The 19,932-nt window shown below is 39.7% G+C and overlaps 1 protein-coding gene across 4 annotated transcripts in view; it reads right to left on the reverse strand.

Moving 5' to 3' along the window:
* Positions 1–19,932, reverse strand: part of cdk16 (cyclin-dependent kinase 16) — a 57,350-nt gene that overhangs the window by 24,341 nt on the left and 13,077 nt on the right. For 3 of the 4 annotated variants that reach the window (XR_007441427.1, XM_022670884.2, XM_049486000.1), the window contains exons 2-10: positions 18,262–18,442; positions 13,217–13,381; positions 10,035–10,168; positions 8,993–9,118; positions 3,354–3,410; positions 2,206–2,320; positions 1,775–1,869; positions 671–733; positions 271–394 (exon numbers count right to left, since the gene is read on the reverse strand). Coding sequence is in view for 3 of the 4 variants with exons in the window: in XM_022670884.2 (XP_022526605.1) it covers positions 271–394; positions 671–733; positions 1,775–1,869; positions 2,206–2,320; positions 3,354–3,410; positions 8,993–9,118; positions 10,035–10,168; positions 13,217–13,381; positions 18,262–18,382 (1,000 nt within the window). In the remaining variant the exon portion in view is untranslated. The remainder of the gene's footprint in view (positions 1–270; positions 395–670; positions 734–1,774; positions 1,870–2,205; positions 2,321–3,353; positions 3,411–8,992; positions 9,119–10,034; positions 10,169–13,216; positions 13,382–18,261; positions 18,443–19,932) is intronic. The other variant, XM_022670886.2, reaches the window with a different exon arrangement.

Consider the following 19,932-nt stretch of genomic DNA (forward strand, 5'->3'; position numbering starts at 1 on the left):
AGGCCGATAATACTCCCCCATCTGAACAGGGAAATAGCGGTTAGCGGCTAATGCTAATGCTGCTCCAGCCCCAACGCTGTACTTCAGCATAGTGGCTTTACTTCTCCTTAATACCTGGTAGAATTCATACATTAGGCAAACCGGTGATTTTTGGGAAAAGAAAAGGGTTTTCAGTGTTTGCTAAACGGCAGGGTATCAGGCTTGTGTGATGCGCGTGTGTGTGTGTGTGTGCGCGCGCGCGAGCGTGTGAGTGATGGTGTAAATACAGACCGAAGTCGGCTAGTTTGAGCTCCCCGCGGTCGTTAATGAGGAGGTTTTGGGGTTTGAGGTCTCGATGGAGGACTTTGCGTCTGTGACAGTAGTTCAGCCCTCGCAACAGCTGGAACAGGAAGAGCTATACACACACACACACACACACACACACACACACACACACACACACACACACACACACACACACACACACACAAACACACACACACACACACAAAAACACAAACACACACACACACACACACACACACACACACACACACACACACACAAACACAAACACACACACACACACACACGTATACACAGTGAGTTATCTGAGATGCTGAGAAAAGAGATGCAGTAAAATGTGCTATTTTGGAGCACTGCTGCTTTTAGCGTGTGCTCTGGTTCTCACCTTAACGTTGTGCATGTGGATACAGTTCCCACAGTCATCCAGGTACTGCTTCAGATCTTTATCCTGAACATCATAAATACAGAGTTTTAACAGGAGGATAGAATTTATACTAGTGCTTCTCAAAAATAAAAGTAGAATATCATTAAAAAGTTACTTTATTTCAGTAATTCAGTTCTTAAAATGTGAAACTCGTATATTATATAGATGTATTAAACACAGAGTGATCTATTAAATCGTTTATTACCCAAAGATCAGTGTCTCAGAAATCTAGAATATTATATAAGACCAATTGGTACTGATGGCAGTGTGCCAACTCCTGCTGGAATCTGAAATCCGCATCTCTATAAAAGTTGTCAGTAGCAGAGGGAAGAAGCATGAAGTGCTGTAAGATTTTGTGGGAAAACAAAACTGCACTGACTTTAGACTTGATAATAAAACAGAGTGGATCAACACCAGCAGATGACAGACATGTCTCTTTATCCAAACCATCACTGATTGTAGAAACTTCACATTAGACCTCAAGCAGCTCGGACTGTGTGTCTCTCCACTCTTCCTCCAGACTCTGCTCCCTTGATTTACAAATGAAATGTAACACTTAATTTAATTTCTGATCAGTGATGGTTTTGGAGGAGAGACATGTCATCTGCTGGTGTTGATCCACTGTGTTTTATTATCAAGTCTAAAGTCAGTGCAGTTTTGTTTTCCCACAAAATTTTACAGCACTTCATGCTGCCCTCTGCTGCTGACAACTTTGATGGAGATGGAGACGTGGATTTCATTTTCCAGCAGGACTTGGAACACCGCCCATACTGCCAAAAGTAGGAATTGGTCTTATATAATATTCTAAATTTCCGAGACACTGATTTTTGGGATTTCATTGGCTGTAAGCCATAATCATCAACAATAAAATAGATCACTCTGTGTGTAATACATCTACATAACATATGAATTTTACATTTTTAACTGAATTACTGAAATAAAATAAATAAACTTCAATGATATTATTTTTTTTTTAAATGGCTAAATGAGTGTGATGGAGTGTGTTGGTGCTGAGTGGGATGTACTTGTGTCTTTAAACAGTGTGTATGTGTGTGTGTGACTCACTAGGTACTCAAACACGAGCGTCAGAGACTTCTGCGTGTGTATGATGTCATGCAGGGTCACGATGTTGGCATGCTTCAGATCCTTCAGCAGAGAAACTGAAGAGAGAAAGAGAAAAAGACTCAAAATGGACAAAAGTATTGGGACATCTGCTGATCCACTGTTTTCTCTGAAAATAAGGGTATTTAAAAGAGTTTATTCTGCTTTTATTGACTCAGAGATATGAGTTTTTAAGTTATATCACCCAGCTCTACTCCAGTAACCTCTACACACACAGCCCAGGTGACCCGTCCGTCCTCCATCAGCCCGGCCGGAGCTCTGGAACTGTGTTAAGCAGATTCAGTAGACTGGGTCGCTCCGGTACTCCTCTATATTTAGCTGCACTCTTTGGTACGGGGCAGTTTCTGGGTTCTGTGTTGTGGGCTGTGACTCACCCTCTCTGATGGCAGTGCAGGGAGCTCCTTCCTCGTGTTCCAGCCGGATCTCTTTCAGAGCCACCAGGTTATCGGTGAGTTTACTGCGGCCCTTATACACCGTGGCGTACGTGCCCTGAAAGGAAAGGATACGCTCATTTATTTAAAAGCTCCTCAAAAACCAATTATTCATTTAGATATTGTGAACAATCTAAAATATTACATTTCGTAAATTTTTATTTTGGGCAATAAAATAAGAGGATGTTATATTTTCTTAGTCAGATTATAAAACAACTGCAAGAATTACAATACGTTAACATAACATTAACATGTGAAAAATCTGAAAACATAAAAAAAAAAAAAAAAAAAAAAAAAACGACACGTAAATGTTTTTTTAATGAACAAATAAAATTACATTACAAAGTTCACCAGGGCCTGGTGATGTAACTATTATACATATATAAAAATATATATTTATTTATTTATTTATTTAATTAATTAATTAATTAATTAAATATTTAACAATATAATCCTGTTGAATTCAGAAGGTAGGTTACTTTTTATTTATTTTCTCATATTTTTCATTTTGCCAATCAAACATTGATTCTTTTATTTACATTTAATTACCCATTTCTGAAAGCTCTTAACAAGGTGAAAAGGTGCAATTCATCTCAATAAATCATGTAATTAATCCTATTTTTTTTCTAATCGATTGACTGTCAAATGAAGGCTTCTAAGTGACCATGTATATACACACACAGCACCAGTCAAAAGTTAGGACAAACCTCTTATTTAATGTGTTTCTTTTTTTTTTCAAGATTTGTTACAATGTAAATTATGTTGAAGACTATATTGAAGACTATATTAAAGCTATACAGGAACATATGCAGAATTATTCTGTACATTAAAATTGTTAAGCAAGAATATGTTTTATAATTTGTTTTCATATCTTTCAGGTTAATCTGCAATAAAGAAAATAATTTAAATGAAGAAATAATAAAAAAAAACACTGAAACAATGGTATGTTCAAACCTTTGACTGGAACTGTATATATGCAATTTATTATAGCATTGTATAGGGAGGTTTATCAGGACTTACTACCCCACCCCTCACTGCATGTCGAACTCAGTGTATAAATGCTTTAACAAAATGAACACACACAGACTTACCTCTCCTAGTTTATCCAGTTTTACGTAGGTCTCCAACTTCCCAAACCCGATCTCCGACTGCAAACCAAAACACAATATATCTCACATAACTCATAATACTCATATATTTATTCATGGTCAAAGGTTTCAGCAATTCTGAATGTGTGTTTGTTAGCAAAATTAGTCACACAGAACCAGAGCTAAAGGAATAAAAGCTGAGCATCTGATCTGAGGTACAGCTGAGATAAGAAGAAAGTTTAAGTGGTGTTAAATTAAAAATTATTTCATTGATCATTGAAAATCATTGAATTTTGGAGCTTCATTAGGACATGCAATAAGATACTAGTAGCATTTCACAATAACTATATTTGTGTGGACGATACATTGCCCTATAATAATTTTGATAAACGATATTAATTTCATTTTAAGACCATTTTATGCCACTAATATAATGATTACTTCATAGCCTAAAAATATGACAATTACATTGTTTTTAAATTTTAATTCTTGAGAAAAGTCAGACCTTCAGACTGAAATAAAGCATTTTTAAAAAATATTCCTAAAATCAAATGAATAAATAAAATGAACCCGCAATTTTTAAAGTAAACATTCCAGTTTTTTTTAATATGCTCTGCTTGCTAAGAAAAACATAGTATAATTTGATATTAAGGTCAAATATATATATATATATATATATATATATATATATATATATATAAATAAATAAAATATAATCAAACAAAACCAGTGTTTTATTGTTGGCGTACCGGCTCATTTTAATTATGTGCATTCCTCGATAAATAAATTAATTGAGGTTGTGCAAATGCATTGTACTACAAGTCAATAATGTAATTATTGTGGCTTGCCTCAATACTAGTTTCTGTCTTTTTTTTTGCCGTGTCAGTGTATAAGATTAAAGAACAGATGCCTGAACCCTCTGGCAGCTTCTGGCTGGTTAAGAGTTAATCTAAGATTAAAAACTATTTTTAATGGAGCGCCTCTGCTGTCAGACTTCTTTAATCCGACAGTGACATCCAGAAGTATTCCATATCTGGAAACCCGGCTCTGTGTGCATCAGACAAAGTCATTAAATCTGGCCCTGTGTGCTATGTGATAACCCTATACCAAAGAGCTTATGTAACCAGTACAGTAAACAGGGCTTAAATCTGTTCCCTCAGTTTCTCTACAGTACATTTCGTACACTGAATGTCAAATAAAAAATAGTTACACCCAGAGAAAGAATCAACTAACAGGAATGAAACTTAGTGTGTAGCTGCGCCAAAGGGTTAAAAGTTACATTAAGTCCAGCAATCACTGGCTTTACCTTGGCTGTTCATTTTCCGTATTTTTTACACTATAAAGTGCATTTAAAATCTTTTAATTTTCCCAAAAATCACCTTTAATCTGGTGTGCCATGTATGAATTTACCCAGTCAGGAAATAAGGAGCAGTAAAGCCACTCAACTTAGTGAAGTTTCTCCAGCTCCGGGGCTGGAGCAGTATTAGCATTAGCCGCTAAGCGCCCTAAGAACTAGCTCTTTCATTATTCAGAGGTGAGTATTATCTGCCTGTTGTCTGCTGCTAACCTCGGCTATCACTGCTGGAGCAGTATTATCATAAGCTGCTACCTGTGCTAAGCGCTAGCTCTTTTGCCGTTTAGAGGGGAGTATTAACGGCATGTAGCCTGTGTTTACCACGTTAAAACAAGCTATGTGGGACTATGCTAACCACTTAGTCACTAATGCTAATGCTGTGGCACCTAGCCTTTGTGGTAATCTGGAAATCTAAGTTTAATGTAATTAAACAGAAGAGCTTTATTCTCTCAAACGGTTTTCAGATGAGGAATCTATGTAGATTAACATCCAGCGCTCGTTTGAATTTTAAAGAGTTTTAAATCACAGTGTCGTTTACTTAGCTTAGCGGCGAGACCTGCTGAATTAGAAAGAAAACATGGCGACACCCCTGTTCCTTACTAGTGTCACATCCTGTGCCTTATAATCTGTTAGACCTTATGTATGAAAATAGGCCAGAAAATATACAGTCATTGATAGTGCAGCTTAAAATTAGGTGCGTCATATAGTACGAAAAATATGGTACTGATGCTGTTGAACACACATACTATGGCATTTGCCAGCCGCATTAACAGCCAATTATCTCTAATTAAAAATATGTGCTATTAGACGCAATACCAACACTCCACCTCCACAGCAAAACAAGACGGAACTGTGTAACTGAGAATATTTAAGAAGTATAGGATGGATAATTACAGGACACCATTAGGAACCTCTACAACTCAACATGTTACACACTTCTTTTGCAGTTGTAGCTCAATAAATAAGACTTTAAAATAAGATTTATCTATTAGAGGTGTGCCAAAAAATCGATTCACATAAGAATCTTGATTCTCATTTACTACGATTCAGAATCGATTTAAAATGTCCCAAAATCGATTCTGAGGGGCGGGTTTTAGACTGATTTTGGGCTGGGTATTTTTGTTGGACCTGGCAACCCTGGGGATAGGGCTTGTCCCTTCAAACGGAGATCTTCCAGACACACACAGAGCGTAGGTGTTTGAGAATCACCGGTAAGATGGCAGAACAAGCACTATATTACCTTAGATTAACGTGTAGTTTCAATGTTTTATGGCAGAATGCTTCATAACAAGCATAAAAAAGATCGCTAGTAGTTAGTTTCAGTAACTGTTAGCTAGCTAACTAGCTAACTTTCCAGTTCCACCTTAAATAACGCTACAGGTGGCAGCGGGCTGCAGCATTTAAGGCGGAACGGAAAAATAACAATAAGCTAATCAGAGCTAATTTCAGCTCCTCATCACAGAGGAATTAAGGAATGGACAATATGAATTAATTTCTCCACCTCCTGCCCCCTTTCTGAAGAAATACAACGACCTTAAATTAACTAGTTAATCAGCAGCTGCTCCTGAACTTTAGCGCTTCACTGCTATCATCACATCAGCCCAGCAGCGTCACCTACACACCACCGCTAGTAGCCTGGTAATAAAGCAGTGTTATTTATTATTTATTTATTGTTCATTAACGTCATTGTGATATCCCAGTGATTTCTCTGTCACTGAGGACCCACATTCCTGCACATTTTATTGTTTTTGTAACACATTACTTGCTCCAGGACCAGTGTATATTATGGAGGGTTTTTTTTCAATAAGATTCATAAGCCAGAAGCAGACATTTTTATAATTCAAATCGTTTTGAATCAAAAATCGATTTTGAATCGAATCGTGGCCCCCAAAATCGGAATCGAATCGAATCGTGAGATAGTAAACGATTCCCACCCCTATTATCTATATAGGAGCGGAATCATTTTTATTAATTAAATGTTTCTGACAATATTATTTTCCTTTCGAAAACTGATTCCAACATTACAATCAATCAAACACTATTTTCACTTTCTGGGTGACACTATTTTTTATAAAGAGTCCATAAAGTTCTGACTCTCCTCTAACACCCCCTTCCCCCTTTTATTCCTATTAAAGTAGAGTTGAATTAGGTGTGTTACAGCAGGTAAAACACAAAGCCAGAGGAGAATGGAGCAGGACAAGAACAGAGATTATGAAAAGACTGTACGACGAACTAAAGCTTCAGGCTTTGTGCTCCTTTATTGTTTCCTGACACATTAATAAGTCCTAACCCTCCTAATGTCTCCGCCTGCACTTAAATCCCACTGTACCGCACGGCTCTGCCGCAGGAACGCCCGGAAAGAGAGCCACTAAACATCACTGAAACATCCCTGAGCTTCTCTCATCCCTTTCAGTGAACCCAGAGCCCCGACACAGCTAACAGCACACACTGCTGATAATGTGCAGCGGCGTGCTCTCGGCTTTGACCCTGAATAAATAAGACAAGCAGGAACACAAGGCCAAGAATGGGATCGGTGTGTGTGTGTGTGTGAGGGAGGTAGTGAAGTAGAGAGGAATAAGAAAGGGAGAATCACAGACATTTGAGTCATCATAAGCATGTAAATACAGTGAGTGGTCAGAAGTAAGAACAGGATGAGGTCAGGAAGTACACAGCAGCCAGGGGTCAGCAGAAAGGACAAAGGAGAATGCAGTAGGGATATGGATGGGACAATATTAAGGACATTGAGGGAGACATAGGGCTGCACGATATTGAAAAAAATTTACATTGCAAATGTTCTTTTTTTCGACGATATACAGGGGTTGGACAATGAAACTGAAACACCTGGTTTTTAAACCACAATAATTTATTGTGGTGACGGACAGTTCTGGTGGAAACAGGAGAGTTGAGGTGCACATTGAATTCTGCCGTGATTTGATCAGCCGTAGTTTTATCTTTTTTGGATACAATCCGGGTTAGCACCCGAACATCCCTTTCAGACAGCTTCCTCTTACAGCGTCCACAGTTAATCCTGTTGGATGTGGTTGGTCCTTCTTGGTGGTATGCTGACATTACCCTGGATACCGTGGCTCTTGATACATCACAAAGACTTGCTGTCTTGGTTACAGATGCTCCAGCAAGACGTGCACCAACAATTTGTCCTCTTTTGAACTCTGGTATGTCTCCCATAATGTTGTGTGCATTGCAATATTTAGAGCAGAACTGTGCTCTTACCCTGCTAATTGAACCTTCACACTCTGCTCTTACTGGTGCAATAATGTGCAATTAATGAAGATTGGCCACCAGGCTGCTCCAATTAAGCCATGAAACCTCCCACACTAAAATGACATGTGTTTCAGTTACGTTGACCAAACCCCTGTATATCGCAATATTAAACAATGCAGGGCCCATGACGTCACTAGCCCCACCCCCACCTACACGCTGACTCACGTCCAGACCAATCAAGAGCTGAGTCAGCGCCGAGCTCAACTCAAAACCCGAGGAAACCAGCAAAACTACAGTAATCAGCTGTAGTTATTTAATCTGTTATTTAAATGTCTTTTTAAAATGAAAATAAGAGCGTTTGTTTTTCTGGTATTAGAAGCGTGAATTCAGCTGTAACTGGAAATATCTGCATAAAAAAAACTGTGCTGGACTGAGGTGCACAGCTTTCAACACGTGCCCACGTTTACAAGCACGTGCCCAACCATGTGGATTGAGGCCATGCGTGCGGTTACCTCGTGTTTACTACTGCCCCCCCCTCTCGCTTCTCAGGCAGCAGCAGCCCGTCACTCACACAGACACAGAGACAGCGCTGTGTATCTACTTCTTGTGTCAAGAATCAAAATATTGCAACATGACGTGCTTGATTTCATTGCCTTAAGTGACATCGCCTGTCCTGCGATGTGACTATTGCCCATGCACACATCGCAATGATGACGATGCTTAAACGATATATCTAGACAGTAGTAAAGACACATTGGATGAGGAGGCATGTGCTAGTCTTTACCCTCCTAGTGTGTTGGGGCATCAGTAGTGATAGTAGGGAGTCCTAATGAGTGGGTTGGGTAGGTGGCCATGTAAATTGGGGAGAAAATGGAATACAAATAATAAAGAATAAAAAAGTAGTAAAAAAAAGCTTAGTATTAGTGGTATATATGAGGCAGTGGTCAGTAGCATATATGTGGTCAGTAGTAAACACTAGAAGTGATCAGTAGAAGTTAGTAAGGTCAGTAGGAAAGACAGTGATTGGTCAGTGATGAGTGGACAAAATTCTCCACAGTAAAATTACCAGAGAGACTCTGCGGAGCCGCCGGCTCAGCGGCTTATCGAACAGCGGACTGTTCAAACTGAACTTCTCCAGATAACCATCCGGCAGCCGGATATCAGCTGGCAGAGACAGCCTCTTATTAATATCCTGAGAAAAAGAGAGAAAAAAACACACACAAAAACACTTTATTAATACATTATTGAATCCTTCCCATCTGTAACTACATTACATTCTTAGAAAGTGCAGTTGCCTAAAAAAACTTAATGTAATTTTATATGCCCTGAATGGATAAAATGGTAAAAATCTTTAGTTCATTAAACTATGAAGGACATCAAGTGGTCCAGCTGTCTAAAGTGATGCAAATTTTGTGGTAGAGACTTCGCAATTAATGGAACAGCATGACTGTGATCATCTAGTGCAGCTTGTTGATTCATCAAAAACACGTACTTAGATAGATAGTTTAAATTTAATAATTTAAATAAAATCATGCTTTACGCTGGTTAGAATCCCGGCCATGCAGCTTGCCGTCAGAAACCAAAGCCCTGAAAGAGCACAATTGGTCTTACTCTCTCTTGCTCTGAGTGGGTAGATGTTGCTCAGTTTTGTTTATTTAACTTAGCTTAGCTTAAAAGGTCTTCCCACCCAGTGACGAGACCTGCTAAATTAGAAGGAAAAACATGGCAACACCCCTGTTCCTTACTAGTTTCGCATAATGTGCCTTATAATCCGGACCAGAAAATAGGCGTTTATTGATAGTGCGACTTATAATCCACTGCACCAAATTCATCAGATCAGGGGCACTGTGCTAGGAAACACAAGGCGCGGTTGAGTGAGCAGAGGGTTAACGGATCCGTGTGAAAACAGTCGGCTCTTTGCATAATTTACGCTCAACTACACCTGTCCGTCAAAGCCCACTAACACCCCTTTTACTGAGCGCCCGCTGCCAGCTGCACGACTGCAGTTCTAAAGAAAACAGCTCTTTATTTAATCACCACTGCGTGCATTATTTACACTGCCCTGCTCCCACATCACGCCGAGGGAGGGATCGGGAACGTGGATGTACCTCAGTGGAAATCTTGCGTCCCGGATTGTTCCGCAGCCGGACCCGGACCGGACTGTGCACCTCGTCGGATGAGGTGGCTGAAGCCTGGTCGCTTTCACCATCTGAACCCATCTTCACATCTTCATGGACTATTTCTGTATGCACACACACATACATAAATACACACACATACATAAATACACACACACATACACAAGTTATTCCTAATACAATAGATGGGACACTTGTTTTATCATTGTTTTAAATGATGTGAGGTTGGTTGGTTGATGCTGCAGTTGGTCTGCAGGTTTAGGTTCAGCAACAGTATGTGCTGTAAGAATGAGGTCAGCTGACTACCTGAATATACTGAATATAGACCAGGTTATTCCATCAATGGATCAATTTTTTCTTCCCTGATGGCACGGCCATATTCCAAGACAATGACAATGCCAGGATTCATGGGGCTGGAATTGTGAAAGAGTTCAGGGTTCAGGGAGCATGAGATCATCATTTTCACACATGGTTTGAGAGAGTTCACCACAGAGTCCAGACCTTGGGATGTGCTGGAAAAGGCTTCGCGCAACGGTCGGATCTTGCAAGATCTTGGTGGAAATTAATGCAACACTGGATTAAAATAAAAGTTGTGACATTGCAGAAGCTTATTGAAACAATGCTACAGTGAATGTTTGCTGCAACCAAAGCTTAAGGTGGTTCAACCAAACATTAGAGTGTTTGGGACAGGCAGTGTGTGTGTTTTAAGGCATTGAGGGCATTAAAGAATCTCTATTGTTTTTGTGAGGTCAAGATTTTGGGTGATTATTACCACCCTACTTTAATGGCAATTCCCCAAATCATCACAATTCAAAGCATTGGATGGAGCACCAACTTTCCAGAAAACACAATACTACCTCTGGACCACATCTGACAGTAGGCATGGTGCCAATAGGATCATGTTTGCCCAAGAGTCCAAATACCACTTGCTGCTGAACCACAAGTCCAGGGGAAGAGGCTGGATCTGATCCAACTCTCCCCTTAGGTCCAAGGGATAGGGCAAGTGATAGGATTAGGGTCCGATCTGCTTCAGACCAATAAAAAAAAAACACAATGTAGGAGGAGTTGGATAAGATCCAGCCCCACCCCCTGGACTTGTGGTTCTGCATCGTCGACCATCTCCTAGAGTCTCTTATTCTATTGCCGATACTCCTCTCCTACAGGGACTAAAATACACACTGTGTGCCTCCATTACAAGGGTACTTAGCAATTTCCCTGCTATACTAATTCAAAAACCGGCATTCGGTTTGTCCTCACTGAAGGACAATCTGCTACGAAAAACTTCATACTTACAGTTTTCTGGGCCATCAAACTCCCCCACTCCTCTTCCTCTTCCTCAAACTCTACACTCCTCAGCACACACTCTTACTAAACACCTGAGCCACTGGCTGCTCTCTCCAGTCGGCTCGCTCATTTGCTTAAGAACACGACTCAGGTGTGATCAGTTACAGAGCAGCTCTGTTCTACCTTACTCAACGGTGCTCACCACACGCCAACACCTAGATCTCTACGGCTTAATAATGAATATAAAGGCTGCGTCACAATTGCATACTTTTTGAACCTAGACATATGGACATTTGAGTTTTATTTAAGTTGTAAAATATAATGAAGAAAAAAGAAAAAAAAAGTTAGGACACCTTATACTTCTAATAGCTGGTAATACAATTTGACGCTTTGACTGAAAGAACGTTTTCCTATTCCTCCATGCAGAATTCTTTCTGTGGGTTATGTTTGGAATATTTATTTCAGATTTTTGGTCTTCGGTCAATGACTTGGTCATTCCAGAACTCTTCTTTCTTTTTTTTTCTTTCTTTTGAGCCAGTCCTTGGAGGAGTATTTGCTGGAATGTCTTGAGTTGTTGTCTTGTTGCATGGTCCACTTCTGCTGCAGCTTCAGTTTTTGAACAGATGGTGCCACCTTTTCCTCAAGCATTCTCTGATACAGTGTATAATTCACACTGGATTTTATGATTAAATCCATGAAATTGTAACTCAAATTGTGCTTAATGTAACTCAAATGCTTAAATGTGTTTGGTTTGTGACATACCTATCCTCTGGTCTTTGGTCTGTGGAAAACCTTAAGCTCTATCTGGGTTAGATTAGTTTCTCAGGGGGTCCTGGGGTAATTTTCTCTTTTATGGGGGTCCTTTGTGATTTTATTCCCGTCCTGAACGACCATGTCCGTGTTTTTCTCAGACGTCCTCTGACGCATATTTCTGAGTTTTGTCTCCTCATGTTAAATAAAATAGCTATTTGTCCACTGCCACGCACCGTAATTACACTTTGGGCGCGCGTTTCCACAGAGATCCACGTAAACACAACAGCGAGTGGAAATGGAGGAGCTACTGAACGCGATGTCATGTGACTGAGAGCGCCGAAAAACTCACTGGTCCGCCAGTTTTTTTCAATCCCAGTCTGGGTGCAAGAGTGTGAAATATTACAGTAGAAGTGAGATATATATATATATATAATTTTTTTTTGACAGAAATGGTTTTCTCTTTGCATGCCTCCCATTAAAATCAAACTGGTTTGGTTTCTTTCTGATGGTAGATGCTGCATATTAACAGAAGCTCTGATGAGAACTACCAGTAGGTCCAGTGGTGACAATTTAGGATTGTTAGACACGTCTTCACATAACTTGTGACATCATCAGAAAACTTTTAAAGCATTTGAAGCATTTTAAAGCTTTTTCTTTCAGATTTAAAGATTTTGATTTGTTGCTCAAGGTTGTGGTCCATCAGACTGTCCTACTGTCCTACAGTTACAGATGTCCCATCCAGTCCCTGGAGGTCTGGAGATTTATACAGGCTCCCTTTAGCACATTCTAGAGGTTACCTGGCATGACTATGTGCCGCACACTAAAATTTATTTGCACTGGCATGGGTATGGTATGAGGAAATCTATACTCTATTCTCGGCATCTGGAATCTCTTCCAAAACAGGTCTGACCCGATCAACCAGGTTAAAAACTCACCAGAACAGAGAACACAGGAGATCTTCACTGGACATGACTGACTACCTTAAACAGGTGTGTGTACTGAGCAGGTTACTGAGATAAGAGCTCAGGCTGGAGCCCAGGCTGCACAGCTGCTACAGATGGTGTGTCTTTGATGGCTAATGCAAAGTGTGTTTGTGTGTGTGTGTGTGTGTGTACCCAGGCGTGTGGTGTGGTTGAGATAGGAGCTGAGGCTGCGGCCCAGGCTGCGCGGGCGGCGGAGGGCACTGCTGTAGGACTGCAGGAGTGAGTGCATGCTGAAGGAGCCGCCCGCTCCTCTCACTGACCCACGCAGACTGGCACTGCCCCCACCTGGCATGGCCTCTGGGAGAGAGGGAGAGGGGGGGAAAGGGGGGGGGGGGGGCACACAGAGCAGGAGAGGAGAGGGGAGGGCACAGGGAGGACAAGGGCATAGGAAGTGACAGAGCATCATGTGGGAATAAAGAGAGAGAGAGAGAGGGGAGAAGATAAGATACGAGAGGAACAAAGAAAGAGATAGATAATGAGAGAGAAGAAGAGAAAAGGTGGACGTTAGAGAAGAGAGAAGAGAGGGAGAAAAAAGAACAAAAACAAGAAAAGAAATAAGAGGAACAAAAAAAGAGAGACAAGAAAAGAGAAAAGAAGGAAGAGAAAGAGATAAACAAAGAGAGAGGTGGAGGATAGAAAAAAAGGAACAAAAAAGCGAGAAGAAAACAGTAGAGCAGAGAGAGGAGAAAGAAAAAAAAGAACAAAAACAAAAAAAAGAAACAAGAGGAAAAAAGAGATAAGAGAAAAAGAGATAGATCAGAGAAGAAAAAGATAAAAGAATGAAGAGAAAGAGAGAGAGGTGGAGGATAAAAGAACAAAACAATGAAGGGAATAGTAGAGAAGAGAGAGAAAAAAAGAATAAAAGAAACAGTAACAAAGAGTAACAAAGAAAGAGAGATAAGGAGAGAGAAAAAGAGAAAGAGGAAGAAAAAGAAGAGAGGGTAAAAGAAAAATGGAAGAAAGGAACAGTAGAGAAGATAGAAAGAAACGAAAAGAGAAAGATTTATATAGAAAGATAGAGCAAACAAAAAATACAAAAATAGCGAAAAGAAATGAGAGAAGAAAACGAGAGACGACAGAAAAAAAGACAAAAAGAGGAAAAAAATAGAGATGAAAAGAAAAAAGAGAAAGAAATGAGATATGAGAAAAGAGAAAAAAAATAAATATAAGAAGAGAAAGATATGAGAAGAAAGAGGGGAAGAGAGAGAGAATGAGGATAGAAAAAGTAAAATAAGAAAGTAAAATAGAAAAAGAAAAGAGAAAATTAAAAATGGGTAAGATAGATAGGGTAAGATAGATAGAAAGAAAGAGTGAGGATTGAAATACAGGGGTTGGAGATGAAGATAGAAAATGCGAGTGAAAAAACGATTAATGTGTGGGTGGAGAGAGAGAGAGAGCACAAGGGAGGGAGAGAGAGAATGATTGGAGGATGATGAGGGAAAGGAGGATGGAGGGGGCGGATGATTGAGGAGGTGTAGGATGGGATGTAGCAGTTTACCAGCCGGAGAAACAAAATGAAATGCAGCGTGTGATAAAACAGTATAATAAAACAGTGGGTTAAAACCAGCAGCAGGAGGAGGAGGGGAGGGGGAGAGGGGGAGTGACAGGAAAGAGGGGGAGACGGGGAGGGAAAAGAGAAGAGGAAGAGAGGGAAGAAGAAAAGAAAAGGGAAACATCAAATTAAAATCAATAAATCAACAGGGAAAACACACAAACACGCAGTATTGCATGCATTAAATTCAGCAAATAAACATGTTAATAATAAACTGATAAACAGGATCAATTGATAAGGAACACTGTAAGTGTTAGTACACACAGAACCAGCGATGCCAAAAACAGGGGATCAGCGATTTCGGCCCGAACCCGAGCCCGCATTTCCCTCTGCTGTCCGTACAGTGTGTTAAAACACGAGCGGATCAGCGCCGGCGCATTATAATAAAACACACACAGCCGTTCATCATCATCATCAGACCAGCCGGACTTCACCAATCCCACAAATTGGTTTGGATCAGAGCCAGAGTGCTCCAAACGAGCAAAGAAAAATAAAGCATGCTGAGCCTGATCTGATACACACCCCATCATCAATCACAGCTGGGCAGAAAATTACAATTTAACACTGGTGACAAAATAACAGCAACACAATAATCACTCTAATATCACTTTATATCCCTTTAAACTCTAAATACCTGCAGCATGTGGGCCTGCACTATATATATCCTCCTGAGACCTGGACATTTGCCTGACATTTTTAATTTCTCCTAGCTATTTGGGATTACTACGACCTAAGAAGTATAAAAACTAATCTTTGTCTTTGTAGGAAGTCATTTTTGCAAAAAAAAAAAAAAAAAAAAAAAAAAATAAATAAAATATATATATATATATATATATATATATATATATATATATATATATATATATATATAATTTATTTATTTATTTATTATAACAATTAAAAAAGTATCATTGCCATTTGGGATCAGAAGGACACAATTAGTGCTAAAAAGGAAGAAAATAAACTAGTTTCAAACATAGAAGTGAAGGATAATTTTACCTGGCCCTATTTTGTCTGGAATGGCTGTAAAAACCTTTGACTGGGCTTCCTGCCTTCTGTTTGCAAACAATTGAGTGTCATGTTGTCATGTTGTGACCACTAGATGGTACGGGCAGTGTCTCTGTATGAGGCCAAAGGGTCAATGTTTTAAAAAATTAAGAAGTCTCATGGTTTAGAGAATCAGAAATGTAATGTCCTCATATGAGGACACAGGGTCTCAAGAGGATATGTGGGATACTGAATCTTTTATAATAGATATAAAATAATTAATCATAGAAACCACATTATAGGTCATCATTTCCAGTATTTACAGTAGCTAATAGTGGTGGGAGAAATGCTCCTAAAATAATATCACAATATTTCATCGTATTTTCATGATAAAGATACTCTTGGCGATGTGACAAAACCCGGAATAAATAAAATATATTTATTTGACTAAATATAGTAAAAATAATAGTAAACAGAGTCACGCAGCTGCAAGCAGTGAATGCAGCACAGACTGAGCGGCATGGAGCAGCAGCAGAGACAGCGTTTGTTCACAGCTGTGGTAATTAGAATTGTCTGGATAATATATCAGCAGTTATGCTCCAATACAAAAATTATATATTTGACCTCCTCTAGCAGGTCTCAATCCAGTTGTTCTGATCTGCCCCGGGTCCGAATACTGTTTTTTTTTTTTTTTTTTTTTAAACACCTGCTATCGAACTGCACTGAGGGTTCAAACCAATCAGAGTACCTTTAACTGGACCAAATAGTGCCCATACTTTATTGAATATTTAAATACTGTTACAGAATTAAATGTAAAATTCTGCATAATTCAGTGGTTGAGCAGTAATGAACAACTCATTCATCTTCATGTATAACAGAAATGTATAACTGTCTGTAATTATAAATGTAATGTAAACTGTATTGGAAATGTTTCTTTTGGTTTATTAATGTTCTGCATTGGAGAATTCACAGACCAGCGTAACACTATCACTCCTAACCTTTTACTGCACTGTATAATACAGCATGTACAGCATGAGACTAATCTCATTATCATCATAAGCTTTATAATTTCCTGTCATATCTCCTCGCAGGGCACGTCACCCGACCCTGTGAGCGCCCTGTAAACCAGGCTCATATTTCTCTACCCTACATGTGTGAGTGACGGAGCCGGGTCAGAGAACTCAAGACGCTTCATTGAAAGGGTGAGATGAGTAAGTAATTCATTCTGACGGAGCAGGCGGCAGCTGATTGGTCAGAGATGAGCAGCCATGCTGAAGTAAACATGCTGATGATTGGTCAGAAAATAGCAAGAAGGAGGAAGCCGAAGTTTACATGAACATACAGTCGGCACTCTTTTATTCATTCCAGTTTCTCACTGCACGCTCTTCACACACTCGGACACTCAGTGTGTGTGTGTGTGTTTGTTTTATAACTAACACAAAATGATGACGGAATAAGTCTTTGGATTATTTTTTGACCTGAACAAAAGGGTAATAATCAATAATCCTGAGAGTACTAATTATCGAATCAAACAGCTGGAGTAACAGCAGCATACTGCCTTAAGTTCTACTTTCTGTTCTAATGTAGCACAGAAGCACTGAGTAGCACTGCTGAGGTACATTTATGGATTAGAATGACGTTGTTGAGGTATATTTATGGATTATAATGACGTTGTTGAGGTATATTTATGGATTAGAAAAGCACTGCTGAGGTAAATTCATGACTAGAACAGCACTTAAGGGGTAAATGTAGTACTAAAATTGCACAGCTTAGGTAAATGTATGATTAGAACAGCACTGCTGAGGTAAACATATATGACTAATTTAGTACTAAAATTTCACTGCTAAAGTAAATTCATAATTAGAATAGTACTGGCAAATTAAGTACAAAATTTGCACTGCTGAGGTAAATTTGTATAGTTTTTATATTTATATTTTCTTGTATATATTCTTTGACCACTGTAGTGGGTGGGATATTTATCTGTGGTTACAGATTTTTTTATTTCTCTATTCATAACTAGAACAGCACTGCTGAGGCTAATTTAGTGCTAAAATTGCCCTGTTCAGGTGAGAACAGAAATGTTGAGGTATGGCACTCCTGAGGTAAATGTAATGTTTTTTTTGTTGGTATGCCTGCTGAGATACAAAAAGTTAACAGTTAAGTGTTCAATAAATATTTTTAAACTTTAGCTTTGTAATTGCTTTTTTTGTTTGATTTAGATTATTTTGTTATTTAATGGTGTTCTGTATTCAGTATTTATCAATTGGCCAAATGTTTTTTTTGTTGTTTGGTTTCAGACAAAATGTTCATTTCAGTGCATTGCTAATAATGAGGTGTTCAGTTTAATGGACCTAGAGTTGATCATCGAGCAAACGGGGGTGGAAACGTGGGATTCAGGAGCTCTGAACTCACACACCTTGAAGATATTAATAAGATATTAATGGTTTCATCATAAATCTCAAGGATGTGAGCTGTACTATGCTGTGAGTCAGTTTTAGCCGATGAGCTGCAGTGCATCGTGGGTGTGGAGCTGGGATGAGTGCGTGTGTGAGAGAGTGTATGTGGTTTAAGGCAGGGTTTGTGCTGCAGTGTAGGTGTGTGTGTGTGTGTGTGTGTGTGTGTGTGTGCTGTACTGTACCGGAGTCACTGTGAGCTCCAGCGTCCTGCGAGCTGATGGTGTCGTTCAGGCTCTTCTCCCCACTGCTGCCCCCCCGCAGCGTCAGGGACAGCTGCCGTTTGATCTTCCTCATGCGGTCCATCAGAGGGGACAGGGGGGGCCGAGTTGAGGAGGGTGGAGGGGCAGCCACTGTTCAGTCGCCCTGTATAAAAAAAAATACACAAATATATAGTCATAATGCTGTGGTGTCGTATAAACTATATAAGCAAAAGTTTTGGGACACCTTCTCAGTCATTGTTTATTCCATAGAGTGTATATAGCTGGGCAGAGCGTCGTCTTATAAAAGTGGAGCCACCACAGGTCGGGCACCCCCTGCTGTTCGGTTGCAGAAAGCTGCGTAACACCACCCATTCCCACAGGTTTCAATGGCAAAACAAACAACTTTCAATCACATTTTTTCCCAATATACTGTAATTCTACAGCTAGTGTAACCTCTGTTTTGAATTAATTTTTTCAAAAAAGTGTGGTTATTGGTGTGTAAAAGGGCTGGGTTACACCTAGCCGGGGTGGGACCAATTACTGTATGGGCGGGACCATAGCTCTGTGAAGGCAGCCCTTGGGGGCGGGGTTATTTAAATAAGTAGGCTGTCTCTCCACAGTCTTTCTCCCACCTCTGGTCTCTTTATCATTAGAGTGAAAGTACGTAATGTTGACGGAAGTACATGCCGTCTGTATACATGAAAACGTGTCCGAGGCAAGAATATGCCCCATTAAAACCCCTTCTAGGCTGTTTGTTCAAACTGCACAAAATTGCTGGATCTCAGAAAGCTGTGGGAGAACCGAGGTGTGATATTCATCATAGGGAAGTACGTTTTATCATGTTTTACTACACCAAAAGTCCATTTTACACCAGAGTTCTCCTTTAAGTGCATTAAATTGAGTATCTGCTTTTGTTGGAGTAAAAGTCACTAACGTCCAAATTAAGGTGCTGGCATTGCCAAACCTATCCCATCATTCCAGAGAACACAGTTCATCTGCTCAGCTTAAAGCTGGGGGCTTTAAACCAAAGGAATGTATGCCACAGACAACGTAATAAAAGTAGGGCTGCAATAAATAAATCAATTAAATCGCTAAAAATCGATTATTAATAATCGATTAGTTGGGGATACATCCTTCTACACATAAGTACATTTGCTACAGTAAGCCAATCAAAACCACACTTCTCCACAGAGACTAGATGAGCTGTGTGGGTGTGTTTATATAATAAAACATATAGTGTATATTTTTAAATTAAAATGTACTAATTAAAAAAAAAAAAAAAAAAAAAGACAGCCCTCCATCAAAATAGCAGCGATATCACACTTTGACCCCTGAGGCCTCTTTCTCATTTTCACGTTACATCACAGAAGGTCGACATCCTCCCTCAGGGAAAAACACTTTCAAATAACAAACTTGTTAGCGTGTCTGAGACAGATGGATGATTCTGTGGGCGGATATGTTTATTAGCGCTGGATGTTATTGAAAGTGATGGCTCTGCACTGTGAAGGCCTCACGCTGAGCCTCCAGTGCTGGACTGGACTGGTCTCACAGCACGAGCTACAAACCCGCGTAAACACGCTATTCCCCGCCAACAAGAAATGCTCACTTCACAAACAATTACCACCAGAGTGCCATCACACACTGTTCCTACAG

Source organism: Astyanax mexicanus, chromosome 12 (genome assembly GCF_023375975.1).
Source record: "Astyanax mexicanus isolate ESR-SI-001 chromosome 12, AstMex3_surface, whole genome shotgun sequence".
Lineage (NCBI taxonomy): Eukaryota > Metazoa > Chordata > Actinopteri > Characiformes > Acestrorhamphidae > Astyanax > Astyanax mexicanus.